Source organism: Lepidothrix coronata, unplaced genomic scaffold (assembly GCF_001604755.1).
Source record: "Lepidothrix coronata isolate B3197 unplaced genomic scaffold, Lepidothrix_coronata-1.0 Scaffold31, whole genome shotgun sequence".
Classification (NCBI taxonomy): domain Eukaryota; kingdom Metazoa; phylum Chordata; class Aves; order Passeriformes; family Pipridae; genus Lepidothrix; species Lepidothrix coronata.
The window spans coordinates 7,016,294-7,043,793 of NW_016690211.1; the positions used below are offsets into that span (position 1 = coordinate 7,016,294).

General features: G+C 36.0%; 1 protein-coding gene across 4 annotated transcripts in view; it reads right to left on the minus strand.

The window, feature by feature from the left end:
• LOC108495468 (cAMP-specific 3',5'-cyclic phosphodiesterase 4D) overlaps positions 1–27,500 on the minus strand; it is a 297,598-nt gene that overhangs the window by 4,920 nt on the left and 265,178 nt on the right. For 2 of the 4 annotated variants that reach the window (XM_017811176.1, XM_017811175.1), the window contains 8 exons: positions 12,188–12,281; positions 8,556–8,728; positions 7,499–7,597; positions 7,249–7,413; positions 5,430–5,529; positions 1,684–1,838; positions 1,013–1,135; positions 358–540 (listed from right to left, as the gene is read on the minus strand). In XM_017811176.1, coding sequence (XP_017666665.1) covers positions 358–540; positions 1,013–1,135; positions 1,684–1,838; positions 5,430–5,529; positions 7,249–7,413; positions 7,499–7,597; positions 8,556–8,728; positions 12,188–12,281 — 1,092 coding nt within the window. Of the gene's footprint in view, positions 1–357; positions 541–1,012; positions 1,136–1,683; positions 1,839–5,429; positions 5,530–7,248; positions 7,414–7,498; positions 7,598–8,555; positions 8,729–12,187; positions 12,282–18,845; positions 19,240–23,504; positions 23,649–27,500 lie in introns of those variants that run through there. The other 2 variants (XM_017811177.1, XM_017811178.1) reach the window with 2 other exon arrangements.

Sequence of the window (27,500 nt, forward strand, 5' to 3'; positions counted from 1 at the left end):
GATTTGTTTTCAAGTGAACTGTTCAATCCAAATAACTGTACTGCATCTAGTCAGCCAAACAGCTGCTTTATACATAATTCTCATTTTGAACGAAACCCTAATGAGCAGCTGTACAATAATCTCTTTTGATGCGTATGCTGCATTGCAAGTCATGACACTGATGGAATCCCTTCAGCAAATACAGAGATGCACTATGTTTTCACAGTAAAAATCTCAGTTCCCCGCACTTACTACTCAGGAGCTGAATTAATTAACTCAGTAGAAAAAAGGAAATAGTGCATTCAGAAATTATTCAAAACATGGCTATGTACCATCCCTTTCTGTCAAAATGTTTACGTGCCTACTGAAATCAATTACCTGTGATTTTTCTACAGATGCATTGTGCTTATCACACATGGGACTTATCTCCATTCCCCTCTCTCTTTCCCGATCTCCCTGACGGAAAAATTCCTCCATTATTCTGTCTGTCCATTGGCGGTAGAGATGGAGCGGCTTGGTTGGATTGCTTAGATCTGCACAGTGCACCATATTCTGAAGAACCTGAAATAGATTGAACACATTGTGGTGTTATTACACTGCAGAATAGCAGCTCCCTTTCCATTTACACTTCTGGTGACTGTGAAACCATCTTGAAAATGTAGTAAAAGATTTATTCTAAACAGCAAAACCTTATGTGCTTGGGTGTTTTTCACGTTTGCAGTAACAGCCATGAATTACCTTGCTTCTGCTGCTTCTGCCTGTATAAAGGCCAGGATATCTTTCTGAGAAAGACAATCACATGCTGATAATTTGAAGGGAAGGCCAAAATCTCATTTAGTCCAGAACCACTCTAGCACTTCATTATCCTCTCAGAGAGTCACTCAGACCATGTCATAGTTAGGAAACAGAGGGAAGTAGCGAGTCATGGTGCGAGAGCACATAGCTTATCTAATTCATGCTGGAGAATGGGGAAGCAAATGTTATTAAGTATGTAAATTAATACAAGTGACCAATTGCAGATGAATTTTCTTACCTGAATCCTGTCTGAATAGTTATCAAGAAGTAGAACACCAGAACTGGTCACTTTTTTAGTTTCAACCATAGTTTTTAGATCAGCCAGTAGATTCATATGCTTAGACATATCTGTTGCAAGGACCTTGAAAGAAACAAACAAAAAATAAACACTATGTAAATTATTCTACTGTGTTTTTTGGTGTTTGGTTTTTTTTAAAAAAAAAAAAAACAACTTTGAACATTTAAACAAACAGTTTTTGGAGGAACCCATAACTTCTGTGTCTGAATACAAGCTAAAAGGCTGAGCCATGTAAGTCACTCGTGTCCGTAATAGTACGTTTTCCTTTTAGTTATTTTAAGACTATGATAAAATGATTGTTCAGAATTGTTCAAAATGATCTGGTCAGCCTAGATTCACCATCAATTCAGTATCAAATTTCTTACTGCGATGGTGGAATGACATACATGTCAGTATAAAACCAGCTTGAAACAGAATTGTATACCTTCTAAAAATATTATTCGATGATTATTGAAACTTAAAGGAACCCACTATTCATGTTTGGATATCACATGATAAAAATTCAAACTTTTACTTCATTGTTTACATGCCTAATTTATCATAATATGATTCTGCACTTTATTATTCAATTTACTAGCTCTATGGAAGATGGAATCTCAAGCAGAACTCACAATATCAATGACCATTTTCCTCAATGACTGCCTTTGTTTTTTGGTCAAATTCTGGAAAATGTCACAATTTTCTTCTTGCAGCAGCTTGAAACCCACAGCTAAGTGATGATTCTCCAGTACTGATGAGTCATTGTACATCAAGGCAAGTTCAGAATCTGCAATAACAATTGCCCGCCAGAACGTTACCAAAGCCTATGCTTCTTCAAAATCCCTTAAGATTTTTTTTTAAATTCATTTTCATTCATAATAAGATTTACAGATAATCTTTTAGAAATAGCCTTCCTGTAGTTCACACTGTATCAAAAGCTACAGAATTAATGACTGAACATCTTAACAGGTCGAGGCAAAGCACATTGAGAAAAACAAAGAAAATGCTTTGCAGTGATGCATGTACATGTGCCTTGAGTGGCAAGCTACAAAAAAACCTGAGAAAGTAATTTTCAGAATACCTTTTTATATCTGCATGTGGTCACTTGGAAAATATTACATACATAACCACACCTCAACTAAAACACACTCTGATGTGTTCTCATGCCTCCATCCAACACGACAACTAAAATTCTATTGTTAGTCAAGTTTCAGCTTTCCAGCACTCAGACCTGGAAATACATAGCTGAGGCTTTGTTGCTGGTCTGCTGCAGCTAGCACACATCTTGGTTTTCAAATAATTTCTTTCTGCAGTTAGCTAAGATGCTCAGATGCCTACCGAACTAGGCCTACAGTCATTAGTCCATGACAACTGGGTATGTTGAGAGGAGGCTTGTTAGGATGGTAACAGCTATGCTTCTGGTCTTGTAACATCATGTGGCTTGAAAATGCACGCAGTGGCCTTGCCTGCAGCCTCATAATGCTGGTTGTAATGCTGCCTTTGCCAACAGAAGTATTCTTAACTCTGTCACCCCATACGGCTGTGAGAACAATGTACACCTGCACAGCCACGCCTGTGCTAAGGCGCACAGATAAGGTCTACGTTTGTCTGCTTAGAACTGCTGAACAGACAGCTCTGACAAAAGCAGTTACTAAAACTTTCTGCACAGCTTTAGCTTCTACCCAGGAATACCATGCAGTCAGCTTGCATATGCTTTAAGACTTGTAAATAAATGTGTCATAAAAATCCCTAATACTTTTTATGCAATCATACTTGTCATGTGCAATATTAACTATTTATTACAGCTGTTCTATCCTAAGTCTAACCACAAATCAGTCTATTCTACTTTTTTCCTCTTTATTTCTTTTAAGACAGCTATGTTTTAAAATGCCTCTGGCTCAATGGGAGACCTCTAAAAGCTCTGGATCTTCAGATTTCATTAATCTCATTATCTATTCTCCTGCTATCTTCCTCTCCTGTCTTGAATAAATTGATCTGTTGAATCAGGAAACTCTTCCTCTGTCTTTCCTTATCCCAATGGCACCAAAACTATAACAGCAGAAGTAGAAAGAAAGCAAGTTTGTAAAATGATCTCTCATCTTTCACAGAACACATACAAAGCTTGCCTACTTATTTTTGTTACAAAGGTGACTTTCCTTTCAAAGCCTTCTGATGAACCACAACTGCAAAACACTCAACATTGTCAAAATACTTTGGATGTGCTGGAGCTACAAACAGAGCTCAAATGTACTCAGCTTTGAAACAGATGTGAAAACAGAAGAAGGTTCCCCCTTGGTAACCTCTGTAACACATCATAAGCTTCAAGAATATTTTTCTGGAAAGACAGTTACAGTCATCAAATAAGCATCTCTGTTGATGCTAATGCAATTCATTTTTTTTTTATTCTTTAATAGCATTCAAGAGGGTCAGTTTCTTTGACAATTCTGTAATAGACTTTAAATAGGAAAATAATATTCAGAAAAATCATGATACTAATTATAAAGAATAAGCCAAAAATATGGCAAATATGTACATACTTTAAATAACTAAGTCTATTATGGTTTTTTTTAAATATATTCTTATACTTCTTAGTGAAATCTTAATACATTTTAAGGTTCACTGGAAAAAAAAACTAGAGGTTTTTTTTGGATTTGAGAGACCTACATTAGATGGTCTTTTTCTGTCTCTGTCCCTACAGTTTATTCCCTGTACACAGAAAAATTTAAAAGGGACAAAATCCCTTTGTTTCTTCCAGCTTGGCAACAGCTGTTCCAATTAATTAGGTTAGCTGACTGACAAAGGAGCCTCCTCTATCAAAACCTGAACTGAGAAAAACAAGATATTTCTTCTAAGTATCAGCATCAGAATGACTGTCTTAGCTGAATTTTAACCATCTGCCTGAAAGTGAAAGCTTTATGTAACACCACTCTCCCTTTAACTAGCCAGTTGTCCCACTTAAACCTGAATGACTCTGTTATTTCCTCATAAAACCTCAGAGACACTAATATATCCTGATACTCAATATCAGATTAAGCAAGCAAAGAAAAACTTTACTTACATATGCCCACTCTTAAAAATTCTGGTATTATACATTGTTTTGTGCCCAAAGTTTGATTCACTCTGCCTATTCTATGTTGCTGAACTGTACTAGTTACCAATAAAGAAAAAAAAAAATAAATCAAGAGTCAATCCCAATCCTCCTCCATGCAGATGAGTCATCAAATTCGATTTCATTATAGGGTGGCCCTCAGGCCATTAAGACAAACAAAACTGGATGAAGACTAAACTGGAATGAACATCTTTGAATACACAGCAGCAATGAGCCCAGAGGAGGAGCTCCCTTCTTAAAACTGTACTGCTGATTTGGGGTCATTCTATTTTAGCACCAGTGCAATATATATATAGACTCATGTGCAAAATATCTATAAATGTGCAACCAAATGGGTAAAAGACACAAACCTAGGTATGTTTCCATTTCTGTGGCTTTTTCTTCTATGCTTGGACTGTTATCATTATTTCAACTCTAAACTTCTGGGTCAGTTATCATAAAAGAAGTCAGACAGCAAAAGAAATAACAGTATGATGTACTGACCTATGAAGTACTACACACTGATGATAGTGACATATGCCAATGAAATCAAAGCAGGTTACACTGGGGCAACAAGCCGTTCAGTAAATGTGTCACAATCAGGTTCAATGAAGCTAACAGTGTCTTTCAGTAGAAGACTAAAAAGTGGAGAGAGGTTCAACAATGCTGCAGACAACAGCCTTGAGAAATGCAGAACAAGTACACTGGGTTTCAAATTTGTAGATGACATTAGGGTCAAAAAAAAGAACAAACAGATTTGCCAGAGTCTTCAGGAACAGGCTGAGAAAATTCACTCCACTATGCATGAGAGATGAAAAGCCAAGTACAGCATCCAAGCAGAGAGAGAGAGAGATAGGCCTGACAGTTAGTTTGCAAAAAAGAAACCTGTTTTCTGAATTTCTATCATTGGTCATATGATATGCTTCCAATAAAAACAAATAAACTATTGTCTTCCTTTTTAATTTTTTTTATTTAATCTTCCTTCATTTTTCTCCTACAAGTTTATTCATTTAATGTAAATCAGCTATTTTCTGGGAGAGACCACATCCAATAAATTGAAAGAATGCCAGGTTTATAGTTCTTAGTAAGTCTTGCTAGAGGGTACTATGTAAAGTATTTCTAAAGTTACAAGAAATGCAAAATAACATCCAGTTTAAAATACAAATACCTGTCTATTTACTGAGAAAAGTTACAGATAGAAGCAAACAAGGAATGAACTGTGTATTTTTCAGGTGCTATGTGCAGATCTTGCAGCAAATTTTTGAAAAAACCACTGAACATCAGACTTACTTGTGTTGATAAGAAACTGGTTTGAAACCCCAGGATGATCTACATCATGTATGGCACTGGCAAAAATTGCTGCAAGAATTTCCAAATCAGTGAACACTGCCTAGAAAATCACGAAACAGAAATGACAATCACTAATCAGTGAGAAAGGGTTTTCAATAAAAAGGACCCTACTTTTAATCTAGATCAGAACAAGCAAAAAAAAATCTGAAATACACTACCAGCTCTAGAGACTTTATACATACGCTATCCCAACCTTTCGTAAAATCATCAAATATATACAATCTCATAAATATTTTGAGTTTCACCGAAGTAAAGTGATCTGTATTTCATACTGAAAACATCACTAAATTCTGTCACAACTGAAGTATTTCCAGCTTCAGTCTGTAAATAAATCCACTTTTATTAGACAATTAAGGACAGTTTTCTAACTTACAGAACAAATTGAAGTTAAATATTTCAGCTTGACTCCTATGTATTGTCCTGTACTTGAAATATGCACATCTCCTACATGATGCTAAAGAAAATGGTGACAGCCTACAAGACATCTTACTTAACAGTTAGTGATTTTTCCATTTGCATGAGATTATTAGGAAGATAGGAAGAGAGAACTGAAACGGACTTGGAATGTCAGTGAGCCCAGTCTCCCATTGTCAGAAGCACCCACATTATATAACTGCTTTCATAAACGATCAAGAACAGCTCAGGAGTGCGTAGAGCAGCAGTGGCACTGGGCGGACATCGCCATTTTACCAGCTAAAGCTCTGCTGAAAAAAAGGCCATGAGGAAAAAAACCTGATGTAGAAAAAAACCCCAAAAATGTTACTAATGACTAGTCCAGCTGTTTGGTGAAGCCAGTGGTGTTTTAAGAACATTATCTATCTTCCTTCTCATGAGCAAGAAAATTCCCAAGTCTCTGAGGATCAAAACCTTCCAACAGTCTTAATGTCCATTTATAACCCTCTTTTTAGGAAGAAAGTAGATATATCAGTAACATGAAAGACTGGTCATTATGAAAAACAGACAAAACACAGACAAAACATTCTTGAAAATGAAGGCAAATCTTTTTGAATTACTAAAATCTCAACAGCTTGCTTTACCTGCCTTTTCCCAACAGTATGCTAGAATATATCGATGTTTGCTATAGTAAGATCTGAACTGTACTTAAAAAAGAAAAAATCTCCCTTTTGTCCTACTTCAGAGATTTAAGAACTTTCAACAAGAGAATTACTATGAGAAGAACATATGATTTTTTCTAAACAATTTAAAAATATTTAAGGAAAGAAAAAAAAGAGATAGTCTAGTGAAAATTTAGTACATGTTCCAATCTGCCTTAGAAACAAATAAAAAATTAGTCTTTTAGGACCAGAATAAATACGCAAAAGTAAAATATATCCTGAAAAATAAACAAAAAAAACCAAAAAGGCCCTACTGAGGAAACCCTATTTTATCACTATCTTTCCTAAGCAATTCCACTCACTGTGGTTAGTGAGAATCCCACATGGGCAATAACGATAGAACAGAATGCAGTATTAATAATGTGATGGTGGAAACAAGATATGCGTTGTGTTACAATGAAAAAGGTTATGACAGCACAAATCTGCATGATTTAAAAAAAAAAAATATGTGATGTTTTTTGACCAATATTTACATGTAAATAAACTTTGATCCTCACAAAGTATCTTTAAAAAAAAAAGATACTCATGGAAGAAATGTTAAGATTTCTTTTAAAAATATGGTGAAAACTAAGATTTAGTTTAGAAGACTCTCAGGATGTCCTCTTCTCTCATGACTACCACTTTTCCTCCTCAGTGTAGTTTACCTCTAACGCTGGGGTTGATAGTAGCACGTGGGTTGACTGAACAACATCTGCAGCATGTATGTTATTGTGATATGCCACATCTGCATGGTAATGGTCTTCAAGGGTCATCAAGTAAGTTATTAAAGTATCTACTGGAATCTTAAAAGTTTTTAACAAGTCTCGTTCCTTTAAAAGCAAAAGAAAAACAATTAGATTACAAAGCACAGAAAAATCTCCAAGACAAGCAAAAACCCTACTTGCTCCTACTTGCCTGAAAAATAGTGTGCATGATGACAGTCAAAGGTCTGTTTCCAGATAACTCTGCTACTCTGAAAACCTGAAGGCCCCACTTGTTCACATCTTCTAGTTCCTAGAGTAGAATCAAGCAATAAACAGGTCAAAACCTAACACAGAAATTCCAGCAATTTTTAACTGAAACAATTGCAAACAATATTCATGAAGATTCAAACCTTCCACTGAGAAAGTTACATGCTAAACTTTGGAATGGCTAAACTCTGGTGCTGCTACTAATCTTGAAACTGGAATTTGTATCTAGCAACTTTTCAGATTTTAATTCCGTAAGTAGGAAAGAGTGCCTTTTAAGTGGATTGCTCCAGAGGGAAACATACTACAGTGTCTTGAATGAGTTTAACTAACACACTTTGCTATCTCATTGCCCACTGACAACAAAGTTCAGTGAGGAGAAAACCTCCAGAGATGCTACAATTCTGCTGCTCTCTCCTCAGAAACACTCTTCAAATAAGATTCCTGAAAATGTAAGGATAGGCATATTTTAAAATGCAAAACTCAATAAAAAATGCCTTCATACCAATTTTCTATTATTGCCAAGTAGTTAGCTGCTCATGCAAAAACATTATAGGAAATTTCACTAAAAAAAAAAAAATACTAAGGATGTACATAAAATGATACAACTAAAAATAGGAAGGATAGCTCTAGTGCTATATACCAGTTGTGCATATTTAAAAATTAGGGTTGTTATATATTTTCATTCCTGTGACAGTACATGGTATATTCGCTTTTCATTTTTCAGATACTATTTACAAATAAGCAGCTTTATTAATGCATACACAAATGCTAATTTACATTCCATCTCCAGATGAAATCCTGTTCATGCTGAAATTAACCCTTGATTCTAATTTTACTTGCTATTCTTCCACTTCAGCAAATTTGGATTATTTCAAGTGAGACCAGCACTTGGTGCTACAGCTTGAAATCAATGTTTATAAGCAGAGGATGGAATAAGACTGACAAGTCCATACTCTCTTTTAATTCAATGGTTTAGATTCAAGAATTTATATATTCTCTACCTTGGCAAGGACATCTTCTTGGTCTGTTTTAACTCCAAATCTGGGAATACTGGAATTAGTTAGGCTAGAGCTGTGCATGAGTTTTTTGACTCCACTGATCTGGGACATCGGCCTTTTCTTTTTCTCTTTCTCTTTCTGTGTTGGAGAAGGGATTTCAACTTCATGTTGTTTGTCTTCAAAAGAATTAATAAAAAGACAATTATTAAAAGAATTACAATTATTATAAAATTCACTGTTGAGTTGCATTGTATGGATATTGTAACTCTTTACAAAACCTTTTTAATGTTAGAAGATTTTGCAACAGATACTTTATATCAAGAGTGGTGAAAACATGAAAAGATAAACATAGACCTATACTTCATTACAAGCAGATCTCTACTACTCAAATTGCCTTATTATTTCTGGACTGGCTTTAAAAGCAACTTGTGTCTGTCTGATTACAACTTCTCCCGCACCCCTCGTGCTGTAAAAAGGGTCAATCTTTTAGTTTTAAAAGTGTTAACAGGAATCCATTTTGCAAGAAAATTTAATTTTTTTTTATATTCCGGGAAAAATACTCTCTGAAATTGTGTTTCAAAAACAATCCAAACAGTGTCTTCATGCAAATCTTTAAAAACTTTTTTAGGATTCAAAGGACCTAATATTTGGGCACTGGTCCTGTCTACTAAGGACCACAGGACTTAGTAACTTGGAAAGCCTTTTGTCAGCCACAGCTACTGCACTTTGCAGAGGCAGTTCATGTCAGCAACGCAGTGTGTTTCTGCACCTCCAAACCAGAGTCAATAACGACAACAAAACAACAGCTTTGCTAAAACCCTGATTTTTTTGATGGGCTTTTGCCTCTATAGCAGTATCAGTAGCATCTCTTCATATAACTCATCAACACATGTGCCAGCAAAACTTTAGACAAGGATTAAACTGAGAGTAAAGTATATTTGCAAGATGATTGCTGTAGAAAAAGTATGAGGTTGTGGAGCATTGAAGACATCTGTGGTCCCTGAAAAAACCCAAGTTAGTTCAACGAGGGACTCTCTTGCCAAAACAGTTAGGAACTTGCATTATTTTTTGTTCCTTTTATTCATACTGTATTTCAATGTAGACTTTTAATTATTTTCTTTAAATGTACCTGAAATGTTGAAATGTACCTCCACCTATTCTAGCCCTTAAGGAACATACCAGTAAAATCAGGAAAATCCAGAAAAAATGTTTTTAACACAGGAGGTGAGCCAAAACAAATTTAAAAAACCCTTAAATTTTAAAAATGAAAATAAGAAAATTTGGGCTTTTTAAAATACGTCTTTTTTTTTTTTCCTGTAATATTCATTTTCACTATAGAGTTCGAAACCAGATGAGGTCAGCAAGTCCATTTCCAGTTACCAGCTTGTTAAGTGTTTGCTTCTTCACTTTTCTTCCTCTTTTTTTTTAATTACCCTTTAGCAGCCACATTTAATAGACATCTCACAGAAATGTCACCAAGTTTTAGCCTGCAGCTCCAAGTTACCTGATTGCCCCGATTCTTCACCATTCTCTTCATATGGAGAAAAGGGGAGGTGGAGCACTGCAGCCTTTGTCTGGTACAAACTAACAACAGATGAGGAGCAGTGACTCGTGTTTGTGCTTTGATGTTTATGGTTTTGGTCATATGCACAAAAGTTTAGACCCATCTAAGAAAAATTCGTAAGCTGAGCTGTCAGACTAACTCAAGTGGAAGGAAGTGTCTGTCTGAATGACTTCAGATCTCCAGAGAAATTAGACAGGACTTTTGCTTTTTTATCTGTGAGCACATGGGGCTGTGCCCATCTGAACATCCAGAGAAGACAGCTTGCCATTTTGACCCTGTTTGTGCTATGCTCAATGACAGGTTCTCAAACATTTTCCATTCATAGAAAACAGGTTAATGATGCTGCAAAAGAAAAACCTCACATATTATTATGAGCAATGTAGGAGCCTTAATTCTTACACATAGAATGTATTTGTTGCCATTATAAATAGCTTCATACATGTCATATAGCCCTATGGGAAACAGACCTTTTTTTTTAAAGTATAAGAAGAACAGAAAATACTGTTTTCTCATGACACATTCCTAAGTTACAAATGTGAGAAAGTCTGTAGATGTTCAGGAAAAAGATTATATATTAAAAAAAAAATAAATTAGACAATAACTAATAAGTAGAGTTACTAGTCTATATTTAATGCATCTAATAACTAGAATGATTAAATTTTTCTATGGAGAGAATGTTTTCCCTCTTTACATAGTTGCTCACAACCTATATACTTAGACTGCATATTTTGAAAATACTCTATTTAAGCAATACATCTGTAAATGAGGTGTTTCCACCGTTGTATTGCTCTTAGGTCTATATTTTTAAGTATCCAAGTTTTTCATGAAGACGCAAAACAGTACCCATGGCTCAGTAACTTAGAAGTGATTGCCTTTCCAGCCCTCTTGCTGCTCACGAGCTCATGCGAAAGGCTGCCAGATGCATTTCCTTACCCTGTCAAAGTAAGTCTTAAGTTTTCAAGTAAAAGCTGGCATCTCAGTTTTTGCAACCTAAGTGGGTCATCCTCTCAGGCAACTGTACAATGTGACTTTCAGGTCTTCTGAAGCTCGGCAGTATTGCCTCTTCTCCATGACATCCCCTTCTCACTATCTGTAACCCTGCTGTGCCGCAGCTCTCGGCCACTCCTGCAACTGTGGGCCAACTGAACAGACACTAAGCAATTAATTTAGGACATGGTGAGAGGATAAAATGTACTTTAAAAAACCCCGCTTCTTTAAAAAAAAAAAACAAACATGAAAAGCATCAGCTATTGTATCTCACGCAGAACAAGATGGATCTTAACATATAGGACTGGCACTTTGCAAAGGACTTGTTATCCTAATTGGGATGTATTCAGCTGTGCCACTCCTTATATGCACAGCCTTTATGAATAAATGGTGTTTTGCTCAAAACACATTTGAGATTGGTGTAGTATCTTTATCTTCATATTCAAAATCAACACTATGGAATGAAGTTTTATTGATTTTCATGAATTTTAGGAAAGAAAAAAAAAACTATAGAGGAGGAACCACACTCTGTAATATTGCGCTGGGCTTTTGTTAATGCTCACATCCCACCAGATCAGGCTCTTCAGCTGCACAAATTTTCCTGGCAAAAGTTTGTTTAGATGCTGACTTAGTTATTCATCAGGGAATACCCAAGTATCTTAACTGCATGCTATGAGGTTTTGTGAGGTTATTTGTTCTTGCATGCCTCTAGCACACTAAAACCTCTGCTGCAATTCCTGTAAGGAAAATATAGGGGAAGACTTCTTTTTAACATATAATTAATTCATTATGTATTACTTTCTTAATACAGTAGCAATATAGTAGTTGTAATGTTACAGGAAAATATATATATATGAATATTTATCTGTAATTACATACACAGGGAAGTTACATACACACACTAACTGAGCTGTGAGGAAATGGATCTAAACTGATTTCTCTGCACAAACACTGAACAATGAGATGCACAGTTTCTGAAAGCAGAAATTAATATGGAAGGCCACTTGCTTTTAAGCTCTAAAACAGCCCAGAGAGATATAAAAAACATCCACAAGGCAAAAAAGTTAACTCTTCATAGTCTTACCTAAGAATGTGTTTGATATATATTCTGAGACCTGATTGCCTGACCTGCTCATTTCAGATAGGTGGGTTAGCTCCCGGTTGAGCATTCTTTTAAACTGGAAAACAAAACAAAAAAAAGTAGAAAGTCAGTGATTAAGATGCAGGTTAGGACAAAAAAACGCAATCAATTTATAACTGGGGAAAGGACATGATGTTATGAATATATACTACAGTAAGATAACTCTGAAAGTAGAAATCCGTGTAGCGTCGCTATACCTACCAACTTATTCATGGGTTGGACAACATCAATCATAATTCTTAACCTCCTAAAATACACCACAGGGATTCAATGTCCTACTAGTAACTGAAAACTCTAAGACATACATATACACACAAATAATGTTATTGTCTTTCCAATTTTTTTATTTTCATTTCAAAACTAAATACAAAGGTATTTATGTAGGACCTGTTCTCTACCAGCTTTCTCATCATATTTGTAAATTAATCTATTTTTGCATTTTTTTTCAATTCATGTGGTAATATTTCAGTTTTATCTTACCTCTCCTCATTAATCTACTCAAACGTATTTGACAGCATTGCTCAAAACAACCAAAATATCATACCGACTTCCTACAAGCCAATATGAATAGATACAGGTTATGTTGTCTCTGACCTAAAATTATTATACCTGATCACCCCAATGATTTGACTTCCGAAAACTATATTCATCTCTATGAAACACTGGCGTAGAAAATACCCACCTGTAGAAACACCTTCCACTTCCCTCTAAGTTAGCAATTCACTCTAGGCACTTCACAGGGTAGAAGTGGACACTAATATTCCAGGAAATGTGTAATTGATTAAGTACTCATGACTGAGCCTCTCTTGATTCCTTTTAGACTCCAGGGTGAAATGATATACTGTGTCATTATGCTTGACAAGTTAATAGCATAATACAGCTCTTGCTATCTTAGATGCATTTTCACTGACTATAGCTCTGCGCTGATATAGCCAACAAAGAGAACTCAGCAATACTATTAACAATTGCAACAACTCTTGCCAGTGCAAATTAGCATGCATCTGTCACTACTAAATTTTGCCTCCTATTGTGCCACCCTTTCATTTTGTTGTTAGATTTCTTGGTCATCTTTTTTCTTAACAAAGGCAAATGATTTGTGCCATTTTCAGAATAATCTTTCACCTTGTTCAGTCAGTTATGAATATTTATTACATCAAGCAATAACTATCCTTAGTATATATACCTTAAAACATTAATCTATGTTGAAAACTGGTAATTTATAATTTATTCTTCTTCAAAGCAGATAAACCACTGGAGTAAACATCAACCACTGCCTTTCCATTCTACTGGAATTATCAAAGCCCTCTCTTCAAAGAGGCCTTGCATAATGAAAGGTGTTATTTTTTTCAAAATATCTTTGTAAGTCACCAATTACTGTATTGCTCACACTGTACGAAATAAAAATTACCTTTAATATAACACTCTAACCATTAGCCACTGCATTTTCCTGCCATCTTGATATGCCATCAGCTCAGGAAGTTCCAGAGCCACAAAGACTGAATCCTACTTTAGTCACAAGCCAAAGGCTCAGCTTTGATCTCAGATACAGTTGTGTGCTAGCAAGTGCTCAACACATGTCTGAAAATTAGGACCATACTGCAAATACAGCTACACACACTGTGAGCTACAGACCTATACATTCTGGACAAAAACAGTGTCAGCCTCTTTAGCAATGTTTAATGTTTGTCACCAATGTCAAATGTTGAAAAAAGAAGCCAACTTTGCCAAGCAGTAAAATGACTGGTCCAAAAATCCTAAGACCATTTTTTAAAGTCTATCTTTAAACTTTTAACACACTTAAGTCATGCTTGCACACTTTATCTTCTGTTCTCGTAAAGGTGAGAAATGGAATTGAGGCAAAAACTGAAGATCTCAGGGATTAGCTTGTCTCCAGATGGCATTCAGAAACTGCAGCTTCAGTATTTATTGTACAGATGTCTGCAGCAACTGGAAGGTACGTAACAGTCTTTTCTAATGCTGTGTTCCCCATTAGTTTGACACAAACCCTCATCTTCCCACCTTCCACCACCCCACAAGTCAGTAGAACATAAAAGCTCAACCATCTGCATGAGAACTGCAGAACAGTCTATGCTACTGCTGAACATGGGTGTACAGTAAAATAAGTCCCTCAGCTTCTGCAAGGCCCTCCTGCTAAGAGCAAATTCAACTGGAGAAGCCTTTGGCTTTGAAGAGCTGTAGCTGTGTGATTTCCTCAGTCTTTCATATATTACTGACACTACAGCAACAAAACTTAGACATTTTTTTGCAAACTTCTGGACTAAGCAAAAGTTTAGAGAACTGTTCTGATTTTCTCATTATATGACAAAGCCTTACAACCCTCATCACCACTGGATCAGATAAAGTTGAAGACCATATGCAGACCACAGTTCCTGATGCAGAACAATAATGGGTCTTCGAGAACATTACAAAACCAGAAAACCAAACCAAAACCATAAGAGATAAACAGTGATCAAGATATTCAGGCATTTTTATTCGTTATACCCTGTTTCAGTATATCTGTATGTTACTTAATCCTCTGATTAATAACTTGCCTTTTAGCAAAAAAAAAAATGCTCTTTCTAAGAAAAAAAACCCCAAACCCAAATCTCCTACTTTTTCCTGATTTTACCTATTTCTCAAAGATTTCATTGAGCCCAAGTGCACCCATACATAGTTGCTCCTTCAATGATCCACATATTTATGCAGCCCTGCACAATTACTTTATAATAAAATTCTGCCTCTGACATGGCTCCCACAAAATCCTATTGCCAGTCAGAGAAGTTTGTTACATCCATGAGCCAACACTTTTTCAGTCATCCAACAGACACCCCTAGGTGCTTGAAAAAAGCACTTCATACTCATCATTTGTCTTCCTGGAAACAACAACAAAACAATTCAAAAAAGACATGAAACCATCTTGTCCCTAATAGTGGTAAATCTTAAGGATAATATCTTAAATAAGAATTTTAAAAATCTGAATGCCATATACTTTCCCAGTTGATGAAAATAAATCAGAGTGATCAAAGCTCTTGTTATGAATAAACATTTACACCATGGACTTTAATTATGATATTGTCAGCTCAGCATGGGGAGGAAGCAGAGGTTTTTGACTGATCTATGCATATATTGTATTCTTCCTCAGACAGAGAGATTTTCCCACATTAAGACTAGGCATTGTTAGATTGCAAAAATGACATCCTTTTGGAATATCACACTCCTTGACTATAGTCTTACAAATTCCCCCTAGAAATGGAGATATGCAGATATAAAACGTGCATTAATATACAGTTCTGCACTGTTGAATACTGATGCCACAGCAACAAAGCCATAAAAAATTGTCTAAAAATATCCTAAAAATATTCTCTTAAGCAGAATTTGTAAAATTTCATTTGTTTCTATTGCTTTTAGTGATTTTTATCTCAGCTGAGGTGTGTGGTGGGGTAGAGAGGATAAGAAGGTACAGAACCCTCAACACAAATACAGACAGAGCATTCAAATAACTTTACAAGTCTCTCCAAAGTACATATGCAATTTTATCTCCATTTAAAAACCTAGGAAGTCTGTTGGAGTGAAAACTAATACATGAGAATAGAAGTGCACACATTGATGATAATGAACTGAGAACAATATCCCAAATAGTGTTAACCTCCTAAGAACAGGTTTGTAGCTTAGGTCCTTCTGAGCTGAAGCCCAGTGTGTGCATATCTCTGCTTATATATATTACTGCTGTCAACCTAGGATAAACATACATTTTTTGGAAAAAATAAGGTACTTTTCTGATGGCAGCAAAGACACATAGAAAAAAAAAAGACAAATATTTGCAGTAACCATTTTCCCATATGGCAGCAAGAGCACTGATACATTTTTGGGAAGACTTTGCATGTATAGTATAAAGAAATTATCAATTCCAAGATCTAACTAGAGTCAATACATGGTCATGAAAGAGTTTGGGCTGCATGCTTAATATACACAGGGGTTATTGTTTACACATAAGAACATTTTACAAATTTTGTATAAAGTTCTTGACTCAATAACAAAAAGCTTAAGTCAAACAATCAGCCAGCAGTTAGCTGTATTGAGAAAGGAAGCACAAAGAACCACTCTCAGGGCAGATACCCTCTTCTGGTATTGTCTTTTCCATGCAGGCCTTCTGTTCCTCAACAGAAACCTGCACCACCCTAAGGACTGTAAGAGGCTGTCACCACCACAGCCTACAGCACCCGTACTGAAGGCGAAGCTAGGGCTAACTAGGCAGTCCATGGACCAAAAAGCCCCATCTTGTCCTTCAGTTTGAGCATTAATCAAGTTCCAGCTCCAGTGAAGGCTGAAACAAAAATGGTCAAGGGCAACTGAAGACTTTCACTGCACTGGTTCCCAAATCCACATGGCAACAGATCCCAGTTTCAGCCTTTCTGGCTGCCTCTATTCTAGGTAACATTTGTAAAAGCTTACATGAATAGAATACATCCATGAAACATTCATTCAATACTTGGAACATTCAACTTACATGACTGTATTTTGTTTCTGAAACAAAATTTTTTTTAAAAGACGTTTAACTCAAAAAAGAATAAACTATACTATTTTACTGGACTTAAAAAGTCTTGTATTCTACAATAAAACAAACAAGGAATTCAAAATAGGTCAGCCTTACTAATTAATCTAAGGCTTCTGTCTATATTGCTTATCAATGCAAAATTACCTTGGATTTTAGCAGTATTCCTAATATATAAACAAAATTCTTAATAGCTACAGATTTGCGTTAAAGCACTTCATGTGTTTAACTAATATGAAGGTCAGACACTAGTTTTTATACATAAGCTATGAGAGGTTAGCATTGGGATAATATCACTATCAAGAAAAAATACTCAACAAAAACAGAGGATAAATACTCCACATGACAACCATTATCTGAAATAAAATTCACAGGAGATAAAGTATAGCCTGAAGCATATAGAAATATATGTATAATAAGGGATGTAAACATGTACAATGATCTCTGAGAATAAGATGTTTCAGTCTTTAGAATTTCATAAATACTCTAAATGATTGTTTTGAATGTCACAAGAAACAGATCATCTTTTCTTCTCAAATTTTTCCACTATTTGTAGTGTGAATTCAAAAAGCACTGTACTAAAAGTGTGCTCAAGCCCTACTTAACTTCTTAACTAAAATCATTGTCTATAGACAGTACAGGACACCGTCTATAAAAAGAACATTTTTTTGTCACCCGTGTACTCAATTACAGCTACCCTGCTCTCTCTTGAACTTCAATTAGCAAAAAAAGTCTCTCAATTTAAAGGCTAAACAGTTAAGAGTGAACATTTAAATCAGTGATTGAATTTTTCCAATTTAGCAAGGAGAAATGTGACAGCAGCTGTTTGGAAATGCAGGAAAGACTTTCTAGTAAATTAGAATAAATACCTCACCTTTTGCTTAATGCAAAGTGATTTCATCTTATTATTTTGGTAAACAAGAAAGAAATCCACCTAGCTAGCATAATGGTATTAATTTTTTTTCACAGATGACTGACCAAAATCCTTGCAAATATATTGTAACAAGTCAGCAGTAGCTGACAATGCTCACAATTGGACATAATCACCTAATGAGAGTTTTGCATTTCCTCATTAAGAAATATACATCTATCATAAAACTAGCTATTGATACAAGAAAGCTTTAAGAGATTCAGTCATGTGTGAATATAATGCTTGTGTTATTTTCAGTAATTTAATTCAATACTTGCATTACTTAGTTCAGGAGAAATCAGAATTTTCTTTAAAATCAGATGATTTGGTACAGTTATTGTATGTCAAGCACAGGATGATGTTTCTTTTTCTTTTTTTTTTACAACTTGATAATGATTATAAGAGCAGCATCATTTTTTTAAGCACAAACATAATTTTTTACGGCCATAACAAAGCTCAAGTGTAGTTTTCTACTATGTGGATTTCAGTTCTGTGTGTTGACAGGCATATTGATTTGATTCCTTGGTGCTAAACTTTTCCATAAAAAGAGATAAAATCTTATTTAATTTCATTTTCTAGCAGTACTATAGTTTCAAGCGAGTTCAAAGCTGCCCTACATAAAATGTAGATCAGTATTAGAAGTTGGCAATTTCAGTGTTTTAATCAATAAGATGTCACACACACATAGGCTACCACAAAATGCTGTTGAAACATACTGTTCAAAATTTCACCTTTCTTCAGCTATTAAAACCAGTATGAGTCATGCATCCACCCAGTATCCTCAGTTTCTTTACTCATACCCTCTCCCATTGTAATGGTATTGCAGTTTTTTAAATCTTTTAATACAGTTTTGTATCAACCTTTATCTGAAAGAAAAAAAATTCTTCTGAATTTCTTTGGCTTTAGACTCAGTCTGATCATTCACTGAAGGAATGTTATTTTAAAAGTCCCAGCACAGTTCTAAGAGACTGTATACTGTGCAGTTCATTCTTCTTGCTGAACAAAGGCTTGTTATCTCATTTTTTACTTTATGTTCCTAGTGTTCATAATCATATCACCCACAAATTACCACGTTATCCAGTGATCATGCAACGACACGCCACAAATAAAGGTTCTTAAAAGGTAAAAGAAAATCCTACCTTTATGTAGCCCCAAGAAACTGAGAGTAAATAGTTTGCCTCAGGCATTTTTGGTATTTTTTTTCCTATGCTACCAATCTAAGGTAATCAGTTCTTTTTTATCTGACACTGCAAAAGACTTCCAAGAATAAAGACTCCTTCTTTCCTAATTCTTTTTGCTAATCTTCAGGTTCTCAGCAACTGTGTGCACAGGAGGCATTCTGAAATGAAATCCAAACGTGTGGTCTTCCGATTGTAGAAATGCCATTTGTGAAACTCCAAGTATTCAGAGGCAACGTTGAAGAAACATATTGTACAAGCTGAAGAAATTTCTGAAGAGCTAGGGATATGCATATTTCCTGAACACCAGGACTTAATGAATAATGTATGTCAAGATGCTCGGCTGCTCAAAGACTTGCTCTATCAACAGCTACCAAATAAGGACCTGAAGAGGAAGCCACAGACAGTGGCAGCGATCCCTCCCATAGAGGCTAACTAGCAGCCAATAGTATGTCACCCTAAAAGATATAAATCTGTAGGGCTGGTGTCATGATGTATGGTAATTTCCCATCAACCAACGCTGGGGACTCTCCTGGGTACAGAGTACGTTGTTTGTTTTTTTTTTTTAACAGCAAATGCCCTTTATTAATGGCATCCCTGCCTGCAGCATTCACATGCCATTCAAAAATAATCAGACTAAAGTCTTGTCAGTTCAGCAGCATTTAACACTCTCTTCAGTGGATGCACCATCCAAGCAGTTAAAATGAGCATTGTGTATATCCATGTGGATTGCCCAGTGGTTTTAATTTTTCATATGGAAGAAAATTATATTTTGAGGGTTTCTTAAGGGGGAAAAAAAAATCCCAAAACAAAATCAATAGAGCTATCTGGTTTCTTGAGCAGTCTGTGATGAAATTTTTTTTGGTTTTTATGCCATCTAGATTAAAAACTGATCCACCTCAGACTACTGAGTCAGGCTTCTAGCTTCTACTGTTTTTTTTATTTTAAGAGATAAAAGCAGTTCTTATTAAGCTAAGTAAGTCACATGTCCTACGACTCTCAACGAGTATTAAGCTTCCATGGAGACATAAGAAGTGAGTTAATAAGAGTCCTCAAATTCTCACTGTATTTCTTCAATTTTTGCTCTGCCTCAGCAGATTATTATAATCAATTACAGCTATACATCACAGAAAAAAAAAAAGGATTAACTGAAAGAGGAGTGTGTCAGTGAGCTGACTCAGGCATTAAACAAAATATCCCACCATCTGCCACTCAAGAGACCAAAACTTGAGAGGAGGAATACATTCTGCCCACAGCAGGAGTGTTGGAACTAGATGATCTTTAAAGTCCCTTCCAACCCAAGCCATTCTATGATTCTGTGATTATCTTGCACCATTCTGTGCAATGCATATGAACAACTGCAGCAAGTTTCTTATTCTTTCTTGCATCAAAAGAAGGAAGAGTTTCCCAATATGACAATGGGCAAAGCCTAAGGACAAAGTGAATGAGGTTCAGCGTTCAGTCTAACTCCATACTGCTGATTCACTGGGAGATGCTGAGAACGGTCATAGGACAGATTTTGGCTGAAATACTCAGCGACACTAAGTGCTTGAAAAAGAACTGAACTTGTAAAAATCAATAGGGCAAAGTATGACATAAACAAATTTCATCCTTACAGGAGAGAAATCTATAGCAACTGAATACAATCAACAGATCATCAGCACTTAATGTATTTTCATGTGGAAAGCATAGTTTTCCTTAAAATAGGTAACATAAAACATTTCTGACACATTTTCTATTTAATATGCACAGTTACACTTGTTCTGGATCTATGCAGCCAGATGTACATTAAGATGTAAATTAAGTTTTGAAATTAAAACTGGAGTTACTAGAGACTCAGCATGACATTAAAGAAGTCAAAAGGTACTTCTGGAAAATATTTATCCTGATTCTTCCAGCTCAGCTTTGTAACACTGCATATAAACCTGTCTGTGTCTCTGTAGCACTGTCTTCTGATCACCCAGAAGAGAGCACTGCTGCCACCTGCCCAGCATCAACACTGAGAACTGAAAATATGCTGCCTTTCTTCAGAAGGAAATTTCAAGCATGACTTAGAAAATGGTAAAATAATAGCCACTACCTTTTTGGCTGCTTTAGGAACGAAGCATGAACTATGAAAGTTTGATTGCAATAGGCAGTATTAGCAGACATCGGAAAGCCAAGTTTTAAATTATTTTCTCTTACTTTGCTACTTTAACGGCTATTTCCTCCTTAAATATTAACAGCTGTTCCCAGTAGTGCAGAACTTGATTCAGATAGGGAATATTTAAAATGGCTGGCATGTAAATTACACTAGCTGTTTAGCAGGTATTAAAACATCTTCAATTTTTTTATCCCTCACAAATGTATGAAACAAAGGTACATCTGTAAGAGAAACAGCTTATTGAATTTATTGAAGTATGATGTTATTACCTAGATCCTTTTGATGTAAAAACATGAAAAAACATTTTCCTACAGTGTACATATATGTTACAACAATTTATTCTAGCTGCATATTAATTATACTAATATTAGGAAGTTACACCTGATATTGGCTGCTTACTACTAATTTGTATGATTTTTTCAAGAACCACAGTCTCAACCTCGTAAAACTACCAACTGCTGTAATATAATTTAATTTTATGACTTCACTGTCTCAGAAAGCATGCACTCTGACTTTGGCTACATGTAGAAGTATGACCTTGGACATTTATACTTGGGAAAGTCATACCAGCACTGATTTACAGGAATCATTTTGTCTGATTTTCATGCTCAATTCCCAGACTGCAAAGAATGAATAATTAGCTTTAGAGGAGGTTATGGTGAATAGCTGAGCACACAGCAAATAGCTTCCACAAACTAAATACTGAGAGGAATTCAAGTAAAGAAAAACAAAAGTCAGAGATTCTTGTTTTTATACAAACATACAGCTGTGAAGATAACGCATAGGGAAGAAGGGCATAATGACATTTTCTACAATGCTTTGAATCAAGCAAAGAATATGAAAATGAGAAACGTATAATTTGAAATTACATTAAGTGAGTAATAAAATACTTCAGAAAAAAAGGGGAAGTTTTTAATGAGCATGGTTGTGTGTTTTGAAAGAATTAAGACAATGACCTTGAAATGCAGAAAGATTATGAAGTCACTTAACACCTTCAGCAAATGTTAGCTATTATTTAATCAACGATCCTGGACAACTTTCTCCAAAAGAGTCACAAAAAGAGGTGGCAGAGATCCCAGGAGCTGTGATGTTCAACCATAGCACACTTTTAAAGACTGCAAAAATTTTAAGTTGTGCCATTTAAAATTTGCAAGCAGGATGGATGGGTAACTTCAGGCAACTTCACAAAACACCAGTCCTGAATATAATAACAGAAAAGCTGAAATACATATATTCTACGTATTTGCTTGATAAAGAACCAAGACACAGGAGTGTACTTAATGCCTGTCAATATCATGTATGTATTTGAATGTGTAGTATTCTTGTACTGTTGTAGGGCATTTGATTTGTGACTGTGAAATATTCTGCAACAACTCTCCCAGTGTTGAGAGAAGACACATTAAATAGGTTAACACTGTGATTATAGACCCATATCTAATGATCATAAACAGGCTGACTTCATTTAATGGGACTGCTTTAAATCAGGTTCTGCAAGACTTGAAACTATTTTATGATACTCAATTTCTTCGCTGGTGTCTGAAACTAAGCCATTGCCACGAAAACTTCCAGAGAACAGAAAAACTGGGGGGAGGGGTGGTTGATGGGATGAACCAAAATGTTCACACCATTCATGTAAACTACAGTTCAAAGAATTTAACTGCAAAGATACCAGCAATAAGGAGAGTGGTCCGTGAGTACAAAATGGTGAACTACACTGAAGAAAGCAGAAACCCTGAAGACTTCATAGAGTCTCAACAGGACATTTCATAGTGATAGTGTCACTCCCAGAAATCTGAATCTTCTAGGATACTAAATAAAAAGACAGATACTCTAAATCTCCCATTCTGCCAATACTAGTGATGGAACAGTGCACAAAGCTCTAGTGTCTCTGTTTTCTTAACTGCTGTCATGTACATTGCATAGGAAAAAAATTTACAAATATTATTCAGGGGACAGAGAAATTTTTTTTCTAATAAAAGAAAAACCTCAGGCTGTTTAACCTAAACCCCCACATCTAATGTGTAGAATTACGACAATGAGAAAACATAGCACAGCAGACCTGTTTCACTAGCACTGAGGAAGCAACAAGAAGCAATGGAAGACAGCTGAAACTGCCTAAAACTTACTGAGCTGAAACCAACTCATGATACGCACAAGACATAGGGAAGGCTAATGATATCTTGGGGTGCATAAGAAAGAGCACTGCCAGCAGGTCAAGGGAAATATCCTACCCCTCTACTCAGCCCTCCTGTGGCCTCAGCTGGAGTGCTGTGTCCAGTTTTGGGCTCCTCAAGACAAGAGAGACAGAGTGAGCTCCTGTCCAGGAGCAGGTTCAGCAGGGCGCAACAAAGATGATTAAGAGACTGAAGCACCTCTTTTACAAGAAAAGGTTCAGGGAGCTGGGCCTGTTCAGCCTCAAGAAGAGACAGCTGAGAAGGGACCTCATCAGCATATATCGATATCTGAAGGGAGAGTACCAAGAGGACGGAACCAGGTTCTTCTCGCTGCTGCCAAGCAACAGGAAAAGAGGCAATGGGTAGAAACTGATGCATGGAAGTTCCACCTGATTATGAGGAAGAACCTCTTTACTGTGCAGGTGACCATGCACTGGAACAGACTGCCCAGAGAGGTGATGGATTCTCCCTCACTGGAGATATTGAAGAACCACCTGGACACAATCCTGTGCAATGTGCTCTGGGATGACACTGCTTGAGCAGGGAGATGGGACGAGTGACCCATTGTCGCTTCCAATCTGACCCATTCTGTGATTGGGTGATTCAGTTGCAGTACCTTTCTGACAGTCCCATGGGAAAATTACCATCTGGGTCTTTCCTTCTATGGGTCAGTGATGGGTAATACAGGAACTCCAGCAGAAACATACTTGGCTTGGAGGCTTGTTGCAGCTCTTCACTGCAACCCCCTGGATTGACTATGAAGTTGCACTAGGAACCTTCAGAGACATGTCTGAGCATCAGTCCTGAATACAAGTGTGCTGGATGTAGTGCATATTGTCCAGTAACCAGCAAAAAGTAAAGCAAAAAGGAAGACAGCTAAGGGTATCACCAGTTTTAGTTTTTAAAGTTGTATGCATTACAAACAAGAACAGACAGCCTGAAGAAATCTCATAAACCAAACTAAGAGCCTGTCTAAAAATATTAAAATACAATGCCCGTGTCAGGGTGTTAAAACTAGATAATCTTTAAGGTCCCTTCCAACCCAAACCTTTCTATATTTCTACAGTTTTTAGGCTGCCCTCCAGATACCAGGGAACAGTGATAATTACCCATGGCAAATTCAACTCCTACTTGTCACAAATACAGCACTGTTTTCACAGCATTAGTGAGCTCCATCGGGGCTTATGCTGGCACAGCAGAAAGTCTCTGCACAAAATGGAAAGTCTACTCAGTGATGGAAGATCAAAGCAGAAAAGAATGGTCCTTTCATCCAGCAAGCAAGGGCATGTGGATGGGCTCAATTAAGCCAAAACCCAGAGTTGGTCTGGAGAAAGCAGCAGGACAGCTGGACAAGAAAACTCCGCTGAATTAGCAGTCTCACCAAACTTCTCTGCATAAGACTCCATGACTAGAAGAAGAAAATGCAGAATTGAAGTAAAAAAATCCCAAACAAACAATCAGGAATTTTATGAATATGAGTAAATTGTTCCAGATGCAGGAATCAGCTGCCACACACCAAGTGAGCAGCAGGGGTGGAGACAAAGCTGGGTCTTGTGCTGATATCAAGAAGGCTTGAACTGGTGGCTGAGAACCGACACCTGTAATTGGAACAAATCCCCAATTCTTCTGAAGGAGCCTCAGTTTTAAGGATGCTAAAGGTAGCACAATTATACTGCTTTAAAAAGACTTCCTTGGCAGGCTCCTGCCTGTTAGAATTACATTTATTAAAAATTATAGAATAGCCTATGCTGTATCATTTTTATTTTACAGATCATTTTATTAGGGAATATATAATTCTTATGGATGAAATATGAGAATTTTATGTTGCTAAATAGATTGAGATAAAAATATTCTGAACTATTTTAGGGTAAATATGTAGTAAAACTCAAGAGCTGAGTTATTTAATAAAGCTTCTTTATAATTTTAAATAAATTTAAAAAAGAAAAATACTTTCTGGTAAATACATAATTCATTGTTTGTATTTACTGCCCTCTAGTGATAACAAAAGCATTAGCATGAATATACAAGATGATACTAAATTTTTTTCAGACCATAAATCTCACAATGTGAGATTTTCAGCCGTACCTGCTCCTGGACAGGAGCTCTGTCTTTAAAGGTATTCTCTACAACTGCAGTATTTTCAATAGACAGTCCTGAGCAATTGCACAACCAACAAATTACTCCCTATTTCAACCCTTTGGGGTCAATCCTTTAAAACACAGTCAATCCTTTAAAACACAATATATACCAATCATTTTCTTGAAAGTTTTCCACATAATGACGGAGTACATACATATATCATAGTCTCTAAAAACCACCCTGCAGTAAATGGAATTTAATTTCAAAAAATATTTAGCTAAATATTGGCAAGTGACAGAATCAAATGCATAACCACGACCATATTATTTTGTTCATGAAACTACTACTGTGACCAGTATCTGACATAAACAAAAGGTTTTTCAAGTTTTGCCCTAAAAACAATGTTAAAAAAAATCTTTACATGGATATACGTAAATATATAATCTCACATCACAAAACCCCATTATGTATCATGTCTTTAGACATATGTCAATATATTGATACAAACATACAATATGTTCGCATCACAACCAAATAAGCTATGAAACAACTTGGGAGCAATGACAACTAAACAGACAAAGTAATGCTTCACTCTTTCCCCTTATCCTTGTGGTGGCTCAAACCACCACATTTTTCCACAAGGAAAAATGCATCCTGCTTCTCCACCTTCTCTTCTCCAGGCAAAGTGAAGCAAGGAACCTGGGTGGAAATCTCAGTCTCAAATATAGCTGCACAGTTTGGCTTATATCCTATTCTATGTTTCATTGAGTTGCCACTTTGCCATACTTTGAGTACAGACATTTTCCAAACAATATATTGATACTCACTCCCCAGTTCCCAAAGTGTAGCCCTAGCCGAGGATGTTTTGCCAGGGCAACTAATATATAAAATTAGCAAGTTTTGCTCTAAGTGGAGTCTCAGGGCTACTCCTATGTTCCTCAGCAGTAAGCTCCTATCCTTAATAGACACTTGCACGTGCTCTACAGAAAACAAATAAATAAAAATAATCTAACTCAAAAGATCAGTGTGATCCTCCTATATGTACCTCCTCTGCATGGCTATGCCTAGTTGAGTTCAGCTGTCCAGGGACTTTTAGTCCACAGGATTTAAGAGAAGAAGAGTAAATTTAACAGAGGTACTACAATGACCTTACACTTCAATAATGCACCCAAAATTATGCTATACCAACGCTGAAGGAATGCAGCTGTTAATAAATATATTGTGCCATAGAGATATATAATATATATATCATATATATAATTTATATCATACACAGAGAGATATAATATATATTGTGCCTCTCACAGCTGCAGCTAAACACCAGTGTCCTGCAGCACAGAAATTTCAACAACTTGAACCTGCTACCTTACCTACTGAGAATGACTTTCGACAGCTTATTTGCATAAATAAGATTTATAAGCTACATCAAAGTTAACATCATATAAGGATATTTGTATTTTGGGAGAACACAGTGTAGCTTAAAACTTTTCTAAGACTCCCTGTACTAAATACATAAAGGTATCCACACAAGAGAAACAACAAAGGTGATTTATTCTACTATCAAAATTCTCCCCTACAAAAGAGTACTTGGTCATTTAAATATTGTGAAAAGAGAAATTTTTTTTTTTCCCCTAAAACTCATCTATAGGAAATCCTGACAGTTTCCTTTCTACCAAGTGGAAAAGATATGGCTGAAAACACGTCTGACAGGTTTTTTTCTCCTTTTCCTACCTCATATAGTTTTGCCTAAGACATAGATATGTAATAAAAGGAATATAAAATTCAGAATCATCTGAATAACTTACTTCTATTTTTATATGTATATGGACCCTTCAAGTAAATATGCACCCCATAAATACCTACCATAGCATGCTCACAAAAAAAGTTTATACCCATATTATGCATTTTTCCAGGCAGCTCTATCTAGCAAATGTGCAAACGGGTGTGATGCTTCATTCAGAGAGCTGCGATGGCACACTCATCCTAAGACTAATACAGCTATGCCAGTAAAAACTAAGGGTATTCCCATTTTCACACAGAAAGCTGGCTTGCTATGTAAGGACAAAAGACAGTTTCATAGGTATTGCTAGATTAATCTTACTTCTCCTGTAACATGACGTTCTTATTTTAATAAAGCATTCCTAGTGCAGACCTCACCAAAGTCAAGCTTTAACAGTTCATCAGAAATATTGCTGAATGGCTGTAATTCCATACTAAAAG